General features: G+C 40.1%; 1 protein-coding gene across 1 annotated transcript; it reads left to right on the top strand.

Annotated features, from left to right (window-relative positions):
• Window positions 1-1,955: 1,955 nt before the first annotated feature.
• LOC137291290 (uncharacterized) lies at window positions 1,956-8,190 on the top strand. Its single transcript, XM_067822591.1, has 5 exons — window positions 1,956-2,293; window positions 2,769-2,850; window positions 3,607-3,831; window positions 4,708-4,948; window positions 8,121-8,190. The coding sequence occupies exons 1-5, from the start codon at window positions 1,967-1,969 to the stop codon at window positions 8,188-8,190; spliced, it is 945 nt and encodes a 314-aa protein (XP_067678692.1). The 5' UTR covers window positions 1,956-1,966.
• Window positions 8,191-20,171: the final 11,981 nt, after the last annotated feature.

Raw genomic sequence — 20,171 nt, 5'->3', positions numbered from 1 at the left:
TGTCTCAGGGGTGCGACGTGCGGTCATTTTCAAACATGTGCCTAGTGGTTTCCAATTTTTATATGTAACATGACGTTTTCCTGATGTTATTAAAAGGTAATTTGAATTGCCTGTAATGCTTTTTATTCAGATAAATGGGAATAGGCTACTGATAGGAGTTGGTAATGGTAGAACGTGTATCATGACTGCATGTGCAATCTATCAAAGTTGGGATATATGGTCTTTAACTAATTGCGTTTCGTGAAATATGTATGTTACTGTTATGCATTAGAAGGAAGATAAGAGCTGAAAGCATACTTCCTATGAAACATTTGTGTATGTCTGTTGAGCCAAACACTAAAAATTTCCTACAGTTAAAACGTTTTGGCTTTGAAAGGTACATCAAAACACAAAGGAGTCCTGTTTGCATGTCAATGGCAATTAGTTCGGAAATATGGAGATTTCATGTGTCTACCATTGCATAATGGCCGTAAGACTGTTCCAGCAATTCGGAAATAGTTTGGAGTGATGCGTGGATTGTCTGAATTGTTTGTTTTCATGTTTATCTTTCCACTCAGGAATAGTCTAGATATATGACGGTCTGTAAATAGCAAAGGTTAAAAGTCCAAACATCGATATAACTGGTATCGATACAGTAACATAATGCATCAACAAAGCTGGAGAGCGTGACCACCGGATCCCTTTGGTCTAGATCTCTTCTTACAACATGATGTCATTACTGAAGACCTTTTGTAACCTTGATATTTACATAGCCAACATTCAGTCATTATTCACAAATACCAAGGTTCCCAAAGAGCCTTACCACTTGATAGGACACCGCTTCCACTCTGAAGTCGCAAGCATTGATACAGTGATTGGAAAACGAGGAAAATACCACGAACTGTAATACCTTTGTCTGGGATGTATTGTATTTGGATTAATGTTTGAAGTCACGGGATTCTGGGTAAAACCATTTCTTTTAGTCCAGATTAACTGTCATCACGAGATTGAGCCAACATTTTGAAACCGCCCCAAATGTGACCTCCTTCTAACTCTTTTAGACCCCTGAAGGCCCGGGGTAGAATACACCTTCAGCAATAGGTGTTTATGCTTGCCATAAAAGGCAACTATAGGGCTGACACATGTCATCGGTTCCCAGTTGCGCAGATCAGTGCTCCTGCTGTTGATCACTGGATTGTCTGGTCCAAACTCGATTATTTACAGACCGCCGCCATATAGATGGAATATTGCTAAGTGCGGCGTAAAAACTCACTCACTCACTCTGACCGCCTAAGCCCGTTAGCGGCTTCTTACGGCAAGCATGGGTTGCTGAAGACAAGGATCTTCACGGTTCGTTGACTAATCTACTTGATGTCAGTTAAAGGCGTAGGCTGTGCTTCAAGATATGACGTCTTCATTAGTATTAATATAAAAGGTATCGGTGGTGACCGTAAACTGACACTTTTTCTGAAACAAAGTCCATATTTCCACTTGAAATTTGTTAGTTTCGATCATCTATATATCATATCAATAGATGCATATGCCCCTTTGATACCAAAATGGAAAGAACAGAATCGAGGCGGATAACAACGATTTTCAACTCCTCAACAGCTCTGAGTAACTCTTGCCAACAAATTTATACAAAAATTATGAACATTCTTATTATTGACACTAACATGTGCCATACGACTCGCGTTAAGGAAAAACACGGAAGACAAATACACTGGCGGTAAACAGATATAGATTAAACAAACATTCAGTTGTGTGGTCGCTTCGACACACTGCTCAGTTACTGATCGATACCATCGATTTTCTAGTTCCCGAAGTATTTACCGAAGACATGTTTTCTTTCCTAATGAATAATCAATTATTCTCACGACACGACTTCTTCCCGATGCCTGCTCATAAGCCTTGTTGAAGACGAACGATTTCGAATTCAGATGTTCCTCATTCAGGACAACTGGATTCAACTTGTCCATATTCAAACATGATGTGCAGATACTTTCATCGAGTTGTGTATATGGGAATCATATACATTTGCTATCAGGTCCTCATGAGCATGGTGCAGTTAACAAACACATGTATGCCTGATCTCCATTATGGAAAACACCTCGTTGGATCAACCTTTATGATCACTGAGAAATCCTCCCTGTTCTCCTGTGCGGCTGAATGTGTTTCCCATGGAATATGCAAATCATTCAATTTTCAATCCGACCAGAGAGTCTGTCATCTAAATATTTTTGATGGCATCCAGTATTTGGAAGGAGGGAAAGATCTGAACTATATTTACAGTTCGATTACGCGTTGGAACAAGGTAGTATTTCAAAGGAAAGGGTAGTACTTGTGGAGATAGTGAATGAGTGAAATGGGTTATGTCCATTTTTTCTAAAGTATACAAGTTCCATCCTTTCTGCATAGTGTGGAAGGTCCGAAGTGATGCAGATCTGTTTGCTTACAAAACTAAAATCTGGGATTCGAATCCCACACAATGTGTGTGTGTGTGTGTGTGTGTGTGTGTGTGTGTGTGTGTGTGTGTGTGTGTGTGTGTTTGTGTGTGTGTGTGTACTTTAGAATAATATGTAATAACTACATATTGGTAAAACTATATATAGGGTAAAATTAAATATATATTAGCTCGTGCGTGCGTGTGTGCATGCATGAATAAATATCTGTCAATGTATGTGTATGTAGTTACTACGTTGGTCCGTGTCATATTACCATTCACATTTCTGATTTGATGGCTTACATTTCTGTATTGTAATTTATTTTGATGCTGCTCTATGTTACAGACGGCACTTGGTCCATGTCATGAGAACACATGTGGATACACACAGAGATGCAATATCAAGAGAAATGGCATCGTAGACTGTGGTATGATATGTTAACAATTTCATACTGCCTATACACACCACAATCTAATTCATTGTGTCATGTCAAACATGCGACTACCCAGTCTTGTATTTATATGGTAATGATTTATCATTTTTAGTAGTTTCAAAACAAAACCCGACCATAATATAACTGAAAAAAGTTACATTTGTGGAGGCAACGTCTTCATGATTATAACGTGACCCGAAGGAAACATCCGTGTGGTTGGGCAAGGGAAAAGAATTCTGAAAGAAATGTACAAAGTCAATAATATCTGAGGAAAAAACAGACTGTCAGATCACAGTAGTCAGTGCTCCGACACCAACTGCCCACCGATGTTTTATCTGCAAGAACGTATTTTGCTTGAAAATAATAAACTGAGATCACATTCCTGTCTGGTGTTTCCTCAATAGGTTATGTCAAAACCTTTAATCTAATCATTATGTGGTAAAGCACTTGTGTCAAAACATTTGTGTACGTTTCTAAGTTTCGGGAATATAATTCAATGAAACTGTTTTAGATTCAATGCCATTTGTCAAGTGAAGTCATATTCACGCACGTTCAGCAATTTGATAAAGCACGAACACAAAAGTGTTCATTAAACTGGTGAACATACTGTCTAATACCTCCTGTTCATTTGTAAATGCCTCTTGCTTCCGATTTCTAATCAATTATGTTTCATTTCATACTGCTTTCCAAACCTCATCAAATGACCACAAAGGCCTTGTTCAAAATGTTGTTTTCGTTTTGCTTTTCAAGAGGACTATTTAGCTTCTGTTGCGAAAGGCAAGACAACAAATGCAAGTAGTTATTTTAGAAACAGCCCGTCCAGCGTCGCCGTTGACGGCGATATAAATGCAGTGTGGTCAGTTGGGTCCTGTTTTGCTGTTGCTAATGGTGACCACTCACCTTGGTGGCAAGTGGACCTTGCGGTCATCTATGCCATTGTGGAAGTTCGTGTGACCAGTAGACAAGACTGTTGTCGTAAGTAAAAACATCTTTTTTTGTTCGACTTGTCGTGTCTTGGGCTTTTTTATTTTTGTTTGTATTTTTTTTCACGTAGCCATACTCTTCAATCTTTTATAACCCATCCCCTAGTTACCAATAATACAACATATGAAAACACAACATAATTTTTTTTTAAGAAATGTAATACTTGATTATGTGACCTAATATCACATTCCTACATTGTACATACCGAGAAACTATCATACAATCACTGCGGATTTTTATTACTAGGGATATATGTGACAAGAATAGATTAGTATCAATAGATTCTTTGAAAGAGAATTATCATATCAAAGGTATGCAAGATAAAAAGGTCTGCAAGGGATCATTTACACAAAAAATGAAGTGGTGAAAACGAAAAAGACCAGTTTATGTTGTTTTCGCAAATATGTAAATGAGAGTGTGTGTCATGTATACTTTGAATGCGAGGTGACTCAAAATCATTGCTGCGATATAAAAAAAAATATGCTTCCAAATTTAACTTTATACATTAAAACTCTAAAAGGAATATTCTCTGTGGAATATCGTATATCAACAAAAAAATAAAAATATATAACTTCCATCATAAATGGAGCTTTCTTGCCCCAGTACTTCGATGACTCATACTGTATTGTTTTGTACCTGACATTATCTATGCATTATCTATTTAATGGATCATGCATGCTTTTAAAAATATCATTACAATAATCTCTCATCTGTACATTATGTAACTGTGTAACTTTAAGCCGTATGTATCTCATCCTTGTATATCTGTAAAACGTTGATCTTGGGAACCAGTAAAAAAACTCTCATACATTCATATTTTTTTCAGTTAAGCCTACATTGAACGTTAGACGTGTATGTATGTTTCAGCTCAACGCCTTCACGACTTCGCTCTGGACGTGTACCATGTTGACCCTCTTGTTGACCCGACTGCCAGTTCACAACTGTGTTACATGTACAACGGTGCCGTCACACAACCGGGCAAGACAGTTGCCATACAGTGTACTTCAACCGTTATTGGACGATACCTGAGAATTAGTGGAAAGAAAACCATGAACAATCAAGACATTTTGCAGTTTTGTGAAGTCCAGGTGTTTGGCGTCAAACTTTGGTAAGTTTCCAGGATTGGAACATAAAGCTACGTTGATGAATAGTTAGTATGGATATGTTGAACTGTTTTAACTGAACTAAATTTGATGGAATTTATTCGGTTACGTCATTCTAAATTACAACAGTTGCACACTTCCTGCACATGAGTGAACTAAACTACACGTGTCTTTTATATGCAAGGGAAAGGACACGTTCCATGTTGTGATTACAGGATGCCATTTAGAAAGTGGTCAAATGCAACATATGTTATATTTGGGATTTCACTTTCTTTGTGGTGGCAGAGCGGGCTAGGCTGCTGACTTTGTGTACTGGCGATTAGGTGCCTGACTCTGAGGGTGCGGGTTCGAATCCTGGATGGGACTCAACCAAAAGAGTACTAGAATTTGTACTTTACTAAGAAAGTGAAATCCCAAATATGACATATGTTGCACGTTCCATGTTGTTGATTTCACATATTACACTGCGTTCACACAGGCAACAAAATGTTTGGAATTCAAGATGATTTTATGGTGATAATTGTTCATTTTAATAACTAAACACTGATTTTCATACAAAACCTGTCTGTGTAAGTATGTGCCTGGAATGTGTAAGACTGAAGTTGTATAACAGCATGTGACTGTGTAGCACTCTCCCCGTTGTACGCTGAAGGAACAGTCTACGCCATTTCTCGTATAAAGCAGCTTCTGCATATGAGGATGACTGATTTGCACACGACGACCCGTCATGTAATAGATATTCTCCAAATATCTGGCATCTTAACAAAACGGTTAGGATGGGAGTCCCTTCAACCATGCGAATTTGCTATTCGACAATATGTAACAGATCAGTGGCAGTTGGAATGATCAAGTCTCCAATAACCTTCATTCCATAAAACCCAATACTGGACGGGATCAGTTTACCGTACTAATTCGTCAAGATGTGTTTTTCTTCGGCAATGTCATGTATACTCTTAAAAAAGTAAGGGATAATGAACTTTCAATTTGGATAGGAAGTGTAAACGTTAACAAACGTACCTTGCAGGGACAGACATCTTTTGAACGCACCACCATTTCCCTCTATTACCACCCCTAAACACAACGTATGATATGCAAGTCCACAACGCAGTCCCCCATACACGTGCATGGGGTTCTATTCATGATTATGACGTTTTTCAAGAAGGTTGAGAAACCACGTAGAACATTAATTTTGACAGTCATCTTGCATCACACATTTGTTAGTGCTTGTTTCTAGCCGTTTGTTTTAAAATGAAAATCGTATACATGTCATACACCAATCATCTTTAAAAAGCGACTACATTCCAAAGAACTATGGTTGTAAGCAAGTGCAAATGGTGATGCACACTCAAAATATTCAATAATATCATACCAACAATGATTGACGCCGATAAATCTGCTAACATTTTTAATCATGAATTTGAAAAATGAAGATACCCTACTTTTTTAAAGAGTATATATGGTTTCTACGCACATTCCTTCTTATTCAAAGAAGATCCGCCATTTTGCTTGATTGTTTTGACTCTCCCCAACGTTTCGCTTGATTGTTTTGTCTCTAGGCAACGTTTTTTGTGACGATGATCCTACTCTATGTGAACTTTTTAAAAAAGTTTCTACCACTGGGCATGTTTTAAAAGAAACCAAACTGTATGAAAACCTATATGTTATTATTTCAGAAATCAGTTGTTGATCTTGAATGTGACTGATATTTCAACATCACTTACATTATTTTCGGTGCATTGTAAAACGAAAGACGTATTCTCGTCAGTGCACTTATTGAAGAAGTTAATGGTTACGTTTTTTGCCATACATATATTGCCATATTAAGATTTTTAATATGTAGCAACATTGTATCAATATAACACAAGAAGGAGGCCAAATATGTGCCATTGTACCCATATGAGAATCTGACCCGGCTTTTTGGCAGAATCCAGCGTTTGTATCGGCGGGCTACGCAAGAGTAATATCGAAGGGAAGATTAGCTGAAAACGAAGCCCTTTTCAGGCGTATGATGTACGGAAATCCGTTTCTAGGTGGGCTGAACATGTTCTGTGTGCCACTGTGTGTGAATTGCTAACTTTGTTAGTGTATGTTCTTTTTAAATAATCATTTCAATGGGTTTTTTTGTATTTTTTAACATAGGTGATCTGTTTCTGGAAGCGCCAAATTGAACTGTCAAGCTAGAGCCTCTCATTTCTACAGTGTTTTGTGGACGGTAACTGGAAAACCAAGGTCATCACAGAAGGGATTTTAGCTTAGCAACAAAGGCTCAATTAGATGTCGTTGTCGTTGGCATTAATCATCAAAGCATGGTGTCTGTTCATATCGATGGTCCTGGTCATCTTCTGGAATCTTTTTTCTTGGAAAACTGAAAAGGGCTTTTGAAATGCAAGTCGAAGAGATGCTTAGAAAAATTAACGACACTCTTCATAAACCTTCTGTGGAAGGCGCAGAGTACGGCGAGAAAGCCATTGACAGACATAGCGAATATCTAACATGTCATTCCTCGATATAATCAGGAGACCACTAACGATACTAGGAATCCCGAATTCCCAAAGCGACCGTATCGCTACATCCGGGTCTTGAAGTTTCGAAACATGACCACCACTGTATCTGACACTGGAGTACAAATTTTCGTTTTCAGTCTCTTACACGTGCACAGACTGCCCATAACCGTTTATGAACTGTCGGAAATGAAAAGCAAGGAGGACTTTCTGTTACGTTTAACTACTGGAAAAGACGGGCAAGAGGGTTTACTTCTGCGTTGATCTGCTAGAGAAAAAGGAGCAAACAGGTTCACCTTTGCGTTGAAGTACTTGAAGAGAAGTGTTTACTTTTACTTTACCTGAGCATACTCGACCTCAGTATTACCACTGACTTTCCCAGCATTGAGTTCCTTCAAATCGAATAACGTTTCCGTCATCAGTGTAGGATTGGGTAGATCAGTTTGTACTGGTGATGGAAGCACCATGTCGTGGAAAGCCCACTCTTAATGATAAGGGACCAGAATCGATCTTGTTCATATCAAGGTATGGAAGAGGATGTGGATTATCGTTATTGCAGTGAGACCTTGCGTTACAACAGTCATGGATCTTCAAGCGCATGGTGCATCACAATGCCCGCCGCCAGTATGTACTGATTGGTTCAGAGCACATAATATACTTTATACCTCTACTGCAGTGGTCACCTGACCTCTCAACAACCCTCTGATCTGTACTCATCCCAGACATTCCGAATACAGATACAGTGACGTAACGTTTACATCTAGAGACTTATCCGTTAACGTTTGAAAAACCTTTTTTTTACATTTTGTCATGTTCTAAATAGATGTGTCCAACGTTTTCTTTTAAAACAATAAGTTTAATTTTCTAAAGATGTAAATGTAACTGATTGTACTGATGTCCTCTTTTGCCGTATTCATGGCGATGTGTCACGTCCCCGCGCTTTTCAGAATCACTATCTATTGTGAATATATGTGTGCGCACGTGCATGCGGGAGAAAATGTATGTGACTCTCTGTCTCTCTGTCTCTCTCTCTCTCTCTGTCTGTGTGTGTGTGTGTGTGTGTGTGTGTGTGTGTGTGTGTGTGTGTGTGTGTGTGTGTGTCTATCATGTCACATTGACAGGGTTCCATAAAATAAATCATCGATATGGCGTTTGATTGAGTTGAATATTTGAATGTAAGTGGCCGTGGACACACTGGTATACATTCTCGGTCATGTATAGTTACTCAACCAATAATTGTTTATCACGTTGGTCTAAAAAACGACAAAAAAAATGCGGTACCAAAAATGTATTGTATATCCAAGCCATGTTGGTTTTACATTTCATTTGTCCTTTTGAACATCACTCCGAACTATGACCCCGAAATCAAGAGTGGTGTGTTTCTCCCATAGCGTCAATATGGTTTGTGGTATCTATTGGCCTAAATTACAGCTTTACATCGTCGTCTCATGCTGTTAACAGCTGATCTCATCTCACCAATGTTAATGTTACCCCATTCACGAATGAGGGCATTTTCAATGTCTCGACGGTTATAGATAGATATGGAGATGATGTTCTCTGAACCTCCTGCCGAGAATGTCTCACACATGCTCTATGGGAGAGAGGTCAGGGGATCTTTCTGGCCAATGTAGAAGGTGAATGTTATATTGCTGAAGATTTCTTGTTCGAATGGCTGTGTGCGGTCTAGCGTTGTGTTGTTGAAACTTAATGCTGGGATTTCATGGCATGAATGGGATGACAGTTGGTCTGATGATCTCATCGCAGTCACGTTGTGCGTTCAGGTTTCTTGGGACAAGAATCAAGTCTGTCTTTCCTCCCTCATTGCTTCATGGATCCCTCCTCAAACCATGATGCTGTCTCCTCCATTGCGGTCACGTTCGATGACGTTGTTGGCGTCATAACGTTCACCCACTTGACGCCATGCTCTGCGTCGTCCATCTGCAAATTTCACACAGAAACGTCATTCATCAGTCAATAATGTCTGGTTCCATTGTTGTCGACGCTAGCGTCGATGAGCACGTGTCCATTGCAAACGTTCCTGTGTGTGATGGTGACTCAATGGAGCTCCAACTACTGGACGTCGAGCAAACAACCCCTTACCGTTTGGGGTGAACACACGGGCCGGTGGTCTGTTACAACAGTCTAGCCAACTTTGGAGCCCTTGGAAACCTGTGAAGCCGTGATGACTTCACCAGCAATCGGACTTCCGTGTGTGGTCTTGCCGGGTCTGCCGGAGCGCGGCCGTTCTCTGACATGACATGACTGCTGTCTGCTGGAGACGTGAAATTGTGCTCCTGTGCACATTGAAAAGACGCGCAACGTCTGTAATTGTTTGACCAGCTTTCGGTTTCCCAATCGCTTCATGTCACTGATTTTCAGTCATGCCTCTTCTGCGTCCCATGGCTGATTTTCGAACATGTAAAATGTTTTACCCTGTCAGGGGAATGTCTCAATGGGTATGCAATAATGCATCGGCCACCGAATGATTTTCATTGTTTTTTAATCTCATGAGTTTCACATGAATTTCAGGAAAAACACAGACAAATGCATGCGACTTTCAATTTTCTCGTCATTCGGGCATGAAACAGGGCATGTTTACGCATCAGGTTCTGACTAATGAGAACATCTATTACAACTGTAAGGACAATTTAGTGTAGCGTACTAAACGTGTCTGGTTGGGTATATTAGAGAGTTAACTCTCCAGTGCCTTACAATGCAGCATTTAGTCTATACTCCTAAATGAGCTGTGAATGAAAACCTATTGACAGAAATAATACACGTGCATTGACAATGCATTGAATTTATGGATTCTAGCGCAAAGGAAATACTACTGAACATCATTGAAAACGCACCACCCCTAAAATTGTGGATTTCTAAGAGCAGAAGTGAGCAATCTATGTAAATGTTACATATTTGTGTAGACCAATGTTTGATAAAGAAAAGAAGCAAAAAACAATCAAGCAAAACAGTGAAGATTTAATGCAGCTGACAATGAAATAAAGATGGGGTCAAAATGGAAAGTCAGTAGCGTGTATGACCCCCGTTAGCAGCAACACAAGCTGTGCAACGTCTCCTCATTGAACGGATAAGTCTCTGAATAAAGTCCTGAGGCACTGCATTCCACTCTTGCTGCAAGGCATTGTCGAGTTCCCCAAGGTTGTTGATCTGCGGACGACGTGCGAGGCGTTGGCCGATGTAATCCCACAAGTGTTCGATGGGTGACAAATCTGGTGACAATGCAGGCCAATGAAGTAGAGGAATGTTGTTGTTAGCCAGATACTGTATCGAAACACGTGCAGTGTGGGCTCGTGCATTGTCATGTTGAAATGTGTGCAGATCTTGATGCTGGTGAAAGAAGGGAACGACGTTGTTCTGAAGAATGTTGTCACGGTAGTAAACGGCATTCACTCTGCCACGACAAACAATCAGAGCGGTTCTGTGGTGATAACTTATCCCTCCCCACACCATAATGCTGCCTTCACCCCACCGATCGGTTTGCACAACACAATCCTGATGATAACGTTCACCCCGTCGACGCCATACCCGTAGACGCCCGTCAGCATTTCGCAAGTGAAAACGCGACTCGTCGGAGAACACCACACCATGCCAACGTCGTAACAACAACACACGATGCTGTTCAGCCCATTGTCGGCGTTCACGGCGATGCCTGTCAGTCAGGATGGGTCCAACGTAAGGGCGTCGACAACGTAACCCTGCCGCACGGAGACGGCGTCGGACGGTGGAAGCGCTGATCAAACCACGTCGACCCTGGACAGCGTTGGCGGTTCTGGCAGCGGGCAAGGTTCGATCCCGAATATGGCGCCGTACAATGTCTCGATCTTGACGAGGGGTGGTAACACGTGCCTGACCTGGGCGTTGCCGGTCCCTGCTGGTTCCTGTTTGTTGGTATCTGTTAGCAAGCCTCAGAATGGTCGAATGATGATACCCAAATCGTCGTGCAATGTTTCTGCTTGAAGCGCCGACCTGCAACATACCCAAGGCCTGTTCTCGTTCCTCTGGTGACAATCTTGGCATGGCGAAAAAACTTTACTTACGAAAGTACTGCGAAAATGAGAACGGTTTTGTGCCGAAGGTCATTTATACCCCTGAACAGCATGCTTTCTGCATGCAATTTGTGCCCTTCGTGTGTGATGTGCATGAATTTTGTTGTTTTCATGTGATGTGTTCGATGATGTGTTCGAACGATCCGTTTTTTACTGTAGAGCGTTATTTACGATCTGGTGTGTTATTATCAAAATTCCCACCATTAATTTTCCATTTCCAAAAGATTCTATTGCCTTATTTCAAAATTTACAGGTGGTGCGTTTTCAATGATGTTCAGTATATATGTGTTTCCGTCTAATGATGTAAATGTTTTTGTATCATCTGTTGTTTAAGTTCCGATAAGCTCAGATCTGTACTTTGCATTCTGTCAGTTAAAGCTGCAGACAGAAGATAGTATGTACCTGTAAAATACAGACCTACTCTGAAAAGAGACAGAGGTAAGACAAAACATTAGATCATGAAACACTTAGGGAAAAACTTCAATCTGAAGCATTTGCTAATAAAAGTGGCGAACATCGATCTTAACGAAGTTCGATACTATATACTTCGAGTCAAAGATATACTGAGTCAAAAAAGAAACTTCACAAACAGTAATTTTTAACAATAAGGAATGTTTTTTCTCTGATAATACATCTGTGTATCAGAAATGGTATCCCTATCTTTCGACTCTAGAAAAACGTTAACAAAACGCACTCACACCCATCTATTCGTCGTGCAAATGACGTTAGTGCCAAATCAGTGTTTGCACGTGCAGTTTTCGCATCGAAGGTTTCTTCATTTGCACGTGTTTGCATTGGCCTCAAGAATTGGAAAAAACACACTTTTAAACCACAGTTCTAACGATACTTTAAATGCCACGATTGTCAAATGTGCCGTTGCATTTTGCAAGAGGGTAGATCAGTTATTCACGTCGCAAGACCGGTGGGATGCAGCCGTCGTACTGTGTATGACTTGCGAGGTCGTCTACAACAAAGTGGCACCACTTTGGATCGCCCAAGGTCGGGTCGTCCACGTGTGACGTCACGAGCAGAAGACCGTCAAGTCGGATTTCTGCCGGCTACACGAACCAGGGCTGAGATGTTTAGAGGTCGACTGTCCTCACAAACCATTCGAAATCGTTTGCAGGCTGCCAGTCTCCATTCTCGACGTCCATATCGTGGGCCAATATTGACGCCGTTTCATCAACGTCCACGCCTGATGTGGGCCCAACGTAACCTTCAATGGACTCAGAGAGACTGGAATCGAGTCGTCTTTAGCGATGAATCCAGGTTTACCCTCAGATTCGCCGACGGCAGGCATAGAGTCTGGAGACGACGTCGTGAACGGTATGCCCAATGTTGTGTACAGGAATTCGACAGATTCGGGGGCGGAAGTTGCATGGTGTGGGATGTTTTCTGTGGGAAAGCTGGCTTCTGGTCATCCGTGGAAACTTCACAGCTGCTGCTTACCGCGACCAGGTGCTCACTCCTGAACTCGTTCCTTTCATGGCGGCTCATGGCACAGGTCTACGGTTCCATCATGATAATGCTCGGCCGCATACCGCGATGTTGACACGAAATTTCCTTCAAAACGCTGGAATCAACGTCATGGACTGGCCCTGACCTTAATCCATTAGAACACGTTTGGGATGCAGCTGGGAGAAGGCTTTGTGGTCTTTAACCTCAGAACATGCTGAAACTTGGTGCTGCCTTGCAAGAGCAATGGTGCTGAATCCCCAACCACGTGTTCACAAGCATCAGGCAGTGGTGCTTTGCAGTGGTGAATGCGTGGGACGGCCATACACAATATTGAAGTTTCGAATTTTCGAAATTTAGAATTTTTATTCTTGAGACTTGACATTCTGTATACCCATGTTTTGGAACGGCGGTGCGGCCTAATGGAACTCATTGTGGCACTGTCAGTGTGTCGAGTGCATCGCAGAGATCTCAGCAATGAAATAATAACAATTTAACCATCTTACAATCTCTTGTTCTTTTATAGTGCCCTGAAGAAACAATGTGCAGTTTCTTTTTTGACTCACATGTCATGTCACATGAAGTTTACTAAAAAAACAATATGCTTCATCATTGAAAACACAAAAACCTAAACACTCAGACAAAAAGTACCGTCATACATCTACCTTGGTATCAGGTGTGCTGTCCTCCTCTCGGATTTGTTTCCTTTTGAATAGGAATCGGATTTCGGGCCGGGCTGAGAAAATCAAGGTAATTTGGAAGGACGTTCAACATAAGCCTCAGATATATCAAGCATGTTATCTTTACCAAAATTTCAAATAACGTCATTCGCCTCTTGCTAAGAGGTTGTTTGGTCCGTGACATAAAGGCCTCGTTAAAACCTCATGGGATTCATAACAGCGATTCATGGTAAATAGAAAATCAAGAAATATCAAAAGTTGAAAATCAGTGGCAAAAATAGTGTTCTCTGCAATTCCCTGTTTTGACTTTTACCAGGTGTTTCAGGAGTAACTGACTTTGAACATGTCAACCTGTCACCTGTCTACGAACACCTTGTATCATGACTATCTGATAGTGGAGGAAAATAAGTTCTATGGATAGTCAGCTTCTTTATTGCAGTGCCAATAATTCCTTCATCTTTACAACTTCTAAAATGCCTCTCAAAGACGCTGATAGTGATTCCTAACACATGCTCAGGAAATAGTACGAATTGTACAATCAACTTTGCTTTTAGCAAAGGTTTGTGGTGGACGTGGAAGATGTTTTTGTCGCTTATGCCCTGACCAGGCTAGTGACAAATATATGCATTCGACCAAAAACGCAGTCACCATGAAAGTCTGCAAAAGGCCCCTCATTTTCTGAAAAAAATGTGCAGGTGTTACCCGGATGAAGTATCCACAATCAAATGATAACCATTTTATATCTGTTTAGTTTTAACCCTGCACCACACAAACATGCACAAATGTACACTTGATCCTCCCGTAGTGCATTTACGGGGATGCGCTGATACAACGTGACCCGTAAAGATCCAGGCTGATCTTCAGTACCCGGGGTCAGACTTGCTGACTTTGTTTACACATGGCATCGTGTCCCAACTGCACAGATCGATGCTCATGCTCTTGATCACTGGATTGCCTGGTACAGACTCGAATATTTACGGCCCTCTTCCATTGGAATATTGCTGTGTGTAATAAGCAAACAACAACGAAAGCAAATCTTGTTGGACAAAGAACAAACAATATGGCAATAAGCATGAACTGGCCAGACAGCTTTAAGCAAGAGTAATAACACTCAGTGAGAATAATTTAGCATAAATATATTCAATACTATCAAATCGCTTTTGACCTTGATATTTTCTTGTGGAATGTGACTTTTCAACAAAGTTTTGAAAAATAACTTCTTTAGCATAAAACAGCAGTACGTTATTTATTGATTTTAATCAATATTCACTATGCGACAAAGAGACACTGTTGACTAATTTTAGTACTGTAAGCGTTATTTCACAAAATGATATGGCCCACAGCTGGGGACGTGTTCATAAATTCGTCACGAACGATGTAAGGAAATATAACCAATGCTAATTAATGTACAAGCGTTAGAAAAACAATTGTACCCTGGACCTAAAATTGTCATTAGATAAAGGAGCAAAACCATCACGTGGATGCACAATCTATGCCTCTTCAAAGTCTACTCTCTAGTAAGGGCCCATGAAGATCCGGAGTAAAATAGGTCTTCAGCAACTCATGCTTGCCACAAGGCGTCTGTTGTAAGAGGCGACTAACGGGATCTGGTGGCCAGGCTCTTTGACATGTTGAAACGTCATTGGTTCCCAACTGCGCAGATAGATGCTCATGCTGTTGCTCACTGGATTGTCTGGTACAGACTCGATTATTTACAGACTGTCGCCATGCAGCTGGAATATTGTGAGTGAGGCGTAAAACTCAACTCACTCACTCCATTGGGTTGTTTGGAGAACGAAAACGAGCAGGATGTATAACTATGTATGTACAATATCATTGATATTGTTTTGTGTGGTAAATTTCGCTGTATATGATCCGTACGTCTCGCTAGGCGCTACTTCCTGTAATATATTTCTGGTGACATGCATGTATTCAGGATCCAGTTTTGGTTCACAGTTACGCGACCGCAAAATATGACTTCACTAGACTGGACCAAGTGTACTGCCGCACAGCTGTTGACAGATACACATAAGTGATATAAGCTATACATAAGTGTGACATAGTCCAAGAAGCCAGTAGTTTTCAGAGCCAGACGGCGTGTGTCGAGCATGGTTGGCCCGGACATACCCCTATCTCCATTGCTGTGAAACGTTGTTTGCCACCAACTGTACTAAAGTCTCGCAAAGAATTGTGATCTGCTTATAGGCCAAACCATTAAGGGCCTACATCTTGACGATACATTCACTCTTTTGCATTCCCTGAACGATATCAGAACGTTTTACAGTAAACCAGCCTACGAGGGATAGTTATCCCTGTGTCATTGAGTACAACATGATGGGAGTTCATACTGATATGCGACACGCTGATGTAGTGATGTTGAACGTTTACATTTCAAAGTAAGAAAAAATACAGGCATTCCTTTGTTAAAGATAGTATACATGTTTTTTTCTTTCTGTGCAACTCGAACTGTTGTGTATCAGAAGTCCTTTGGAATTGCAGAGGACTAAGGCATAATTATAATGAGTTACAATTACTGGTCCAGGATTGTACGCCTTCAGCAGTCTGTCTGCAGGAGACTTATTTAAAGCAGACAGATCTTTTTGAGCTACGCCATTTCAATGCTTATAATTGTTTCTCACCTCCGGGTGACAGAGCCACTGGAGTTGCCGTCCGACTCACTTTACACGTTACCCTTATATTTTGTTCTTTGTATATCTCACCATCTACAGCTGTTCAGATGACTGACCTTCAAACCCTTTACGATCAACTCCCCAAACCGTATATTATTATGGGAGATCTGAATGGCCATAACCCACTCTGGGGTGGTACAACTACGAATACTAAAGGTAAACTATCAGAAGAGTTCTGCTCAGATAACGATTTATGCTTCAAGTTGTATAATGACGGTTCTAACACACATTTACACCCTGGTACAGGGACCTATTCTGCTCTCGACTTGTCACTCCCAAATTCAGAACTACTAAATGAATTTGAATGGTCAGTCCACGATGACCTCTGTGGAAGTCCTACTATACTAAAATCTGTAACTCCGTCTGATGTTCCTCCATCATCAAGGCGGAATTTCAAAAAGGCTAACTGGGCTTTATATGAAACACTGTGTGTTGAAAAACTTAAACCTGAACGTTCCTGATGCTATTAAATGCTTTTCTGATGAACTGAATCCCATAGCTGATGAGTATATTCGTACCAAAGTCCTCTGCAGTTCCACACATACGAAAACCATGGTTCACTGATGAATGCAAACAAGCTAGGGAGGCAAGGAAAAAAGCAGAACATTATTTCCGTCGCCATCCTATGGTGCATAATTTAAATAAATTTAAAATTTTAAATGCTAAAGCACGGCGTACTTTTAAACAGAACAAACGCCAATCTTGGCAAAATTATGTATCCAAAATAAATTCGAGGACATCCATGTCCAAGGAATGGAACATGGTGCAGAAAATTAAAGGTAAAGGTACTAACTCTACTGTCCATCATCTTAAACATGGAGATCAGTTACAGATCAGATACTCAGATATCGCAAATAAACTGGGCGAAATCCTCGCTACACACTCTTCCTCTTCTAACTATTTACCTAAATACCAGCAGTATAAAAACACCAAAAAAGAAAACTATCAATTTCAATTCAGATAATGGGTAAGATTATAATGAAACGTTTTCTATTCATGAACTCCATACTGCCCTTGATCAAGCTCATGACACTGCTACAGGAGCTGATAACATACATTATCAACTCTTGAAGCACTTACCAGAATCCTGTTTAGAGACGCTCTTATATATTTTTGATGATATTTGGACTTCTGGGAAATTTCCTTCTTCATGGCATGATGCTATAGTAGTACCAATACCTAAACCTGGACGTGATCATACGGATCCATCCAATTATCGTCCGATTTCATTAACTAGCTGTGTTTGCAAGACCATGGAACGCATGATAAATAATCGACTTGTTTGGTACTTGGAAACAAATAATCTCATAACAGACATACAGTGTGGTTTGCGTAAAAACAAAAGTACAGTCGACCACTTAGTGCGTTTGAAATCATTTGTTAAAAACGCACTAATTAATTAACAGCATGCTGTGTCTATCTTTTTTTATCTAGAAAAAGCATATGACACAACCTGGAAATATGGCATTTTAAGAGATTTACATGATTTCGGTTTGCGAGGTCGTTTGCCCGAATACATAGCCAGCTTTTTAAATAACAGACAATTTCAAGTTCGCGTGGATTCTACCCTGTCTGATCATTATAATCAGGATCAGGGTGTTCCACAAGGCAGTATTTTGTCTGTCACACTTTTTTAGTATAAAGATTAACAGTTTATCCAAAGTTTTAAACGATTCAATTGATGGATCGTTACTTGTGGATGAGTTTAATATTTCTTGTCGTGGTAAAAATATGCGTGCCATTGAGCGGCAAATGCAGTTGTGTTTACACAAGATTAATAAATGGTGTCTTGAAAACGGCTTTAAATTTTCTAAATCGAAAACTAACTGCATACATTTTTGTTGTAAATACAAACCACATAAAGACCCTGAACTATCTCTTGATGGCACACCAATTAAAGTTGTGAAGGAAGCTAAGTTCTTGGGTATCATTTTTGACTCACACTTAACGTTTTTACCGCATATTAAGTCACTTAAAACTAAATGCCTGAAAGCACTTGACTTGTTGAAAGTGGTTTCAAATTCTAAATGGGGAAGGGATCAAGCTACCCTTTTCCATCTATATCGATCTCTCGTGCGTTCTAAACTTGATAATGGCTCCATCGTCTATGGTGCAGCCTGCAAAAGCAACTTAAAACTATTAGATTCAGTCCATCATCAAGGTCTAAGACTGTCTTGGCTCCTTTCGAACTTCACCTGTTGACAGTCTGTATGTCGAGGCTGATGAACCATCTCTTGAGCAGCGCCGTATAAAATTAGCTTTACAGTATGTAACGAAACTATATTCCGATGAGTCAAACTCTGCATATAACTGTTTTCAATCCTCTGTATGAGAATTTATACAATAAGAAGTCTACTCTTGTTCCGCCTCTTGGCTTAAGAATAAACCACTTATTTCTGCTGCCAGCATTGAACTGGATAATGTAGCCCCTTCTTCTTTCTTCTTCTTTCTTCTCCTCCTTGGCAATTGCTTAGGCCACAACTGGACCTAACATTAACTACATTTAAGAAACCAGAAACCAATGAACTACAATACAAACAAGAGTATAATCAATTGAAACATAAATATAGCAATTATAACTTATTTACAGATGGGTCCAAGGACGATGGCGCAGTGGCTTGTGCCACTGTCATTGGATCCAGAGCAATATCTTTTAGATTTCCAGACAACAGTTCTATTTTTACAGCTGAAGCTAACGACATATTAACTGCTCTTAAGTACATTCAAAGACACACTATACACAAACAATATATAATCTATTCAGACTCTCTTTCTTGCCTTCAGGCTATTAAAAATATTTCTTGCAAACATCCACTTTTAAATGAAATTCTTGAATTGTATAATAATCTTGCTACTGGCCAATGCGACATCATCTTCTGTTGGTTAGCCAGCCACGTTGGTATATCTGGGAATATGATGGCCGATCTTGCTGCAAAAGCAGCACTCAACAAATCTGTGACACCACTTCTTATTCCATATTCAGATTACAAAGCTTGCATTAGAACGTATATCCGTGATCTGATGCCGAAGAAGTGGGACATTCAAGTAGGTATCAATAAATTACATGAAATAAAAGCGTCCATTGGTTACACCTACTTGGGTTGTCAGCCCAGAATTGAGGAGGTCATCATGCGACGGTGTCGCATCGGCCACACAAGATATACACATGATTATCTGCTTAAAGGTAAGGATCCTCCTTTTTGTATCCCTTGTGATGAAAGAATCACGGTCAAGTGTGTCTTGCTTGATTGTGTTGAGTATTCCATCACAAGGGATACGTATTTCAAATCCCAATCTATGAAGGATCTTTTTAATAATGTCAGTTATCATTTAATTATTGGGTTTTTAAAAGAATTATATTTATTAAGTGACTTGTAAATAATTACATATTTTTTTATTGGTAGTTTAGATTAGCAACTGAGATTGTTAGTGGCTGTACCCTGAAGGGGGGTTGAAGTATTGTAAAATTATTGTCCTCCCAAGAGGGTACTTAAGTCCCGAAGCATTCAAAGTAAATTTAACCTTACCAGGATTTTTAAATGTAGTATTTTTGTTATTTTAATTTTGGCTAAGATTTCTTACAATCGTCAGCGTCAGCTAGGGTCCATGCAGGTAGCAAAGGTACTGTAAGTCCCCATGGACCTTAGTGTGGTGACCTACCTTCAGCTGTTGGCGATCTATAGCCTATTTTTATATTGTGTTGTCTCTTCTAGATAAAATGTTTTCTATATAAGTACTAGTTTTACATGCATATCTGTGATACTCTAGTTATTTTACTGTCGACAGATTTTTAATATATGCATACATTCCATTTAAATGTTAAATGTTCTCGTCACGA

This window comes from Haliotis asinina, chromosome 7, assembly GCF_037392515.1.
Source record: "Haliotis asinina isolate JCU_RB_2024 chromosome 7, JCU_Hal_asi_v2, whole genome shotgun sequence".
Lineage (NCBI taxonomy): Eukaryota > Metazoa > Mollusca > Gastropoda > Lepetellida > Haliotidae > Haliotis > Haliotis asinina.
The sequence above is the reverse complement of the archived record's forward strand: the minus strand, read 5'-3'. Positions and strand labels throughout refer to the sequence as shown.

Bases quoted from the DNA above. Each gene is read 5' to 3' on its own strand.
- LOC137291290 (XM_067822591.1), top strand. From the start codon at position 1,967: ATGATGTGCAGATACTTTCATCGAGTTGTGTATATGGGAATCATATAC. The intron at 2,294-2,768 runs GTAGTATTTCAA...TCTATGTTACAG, and splicing joins CGATTACGCGTTGGAACAAG to ACGGCACTTGGTCCATGTCA. The intron at 4,949-8,120 runs GTAAGTTTCCAG...CCTCTACTGCAG, and splicing joins GTGTTTGGCGTCAAACTTTG to TGGTCACCTGACCTCTCAAC.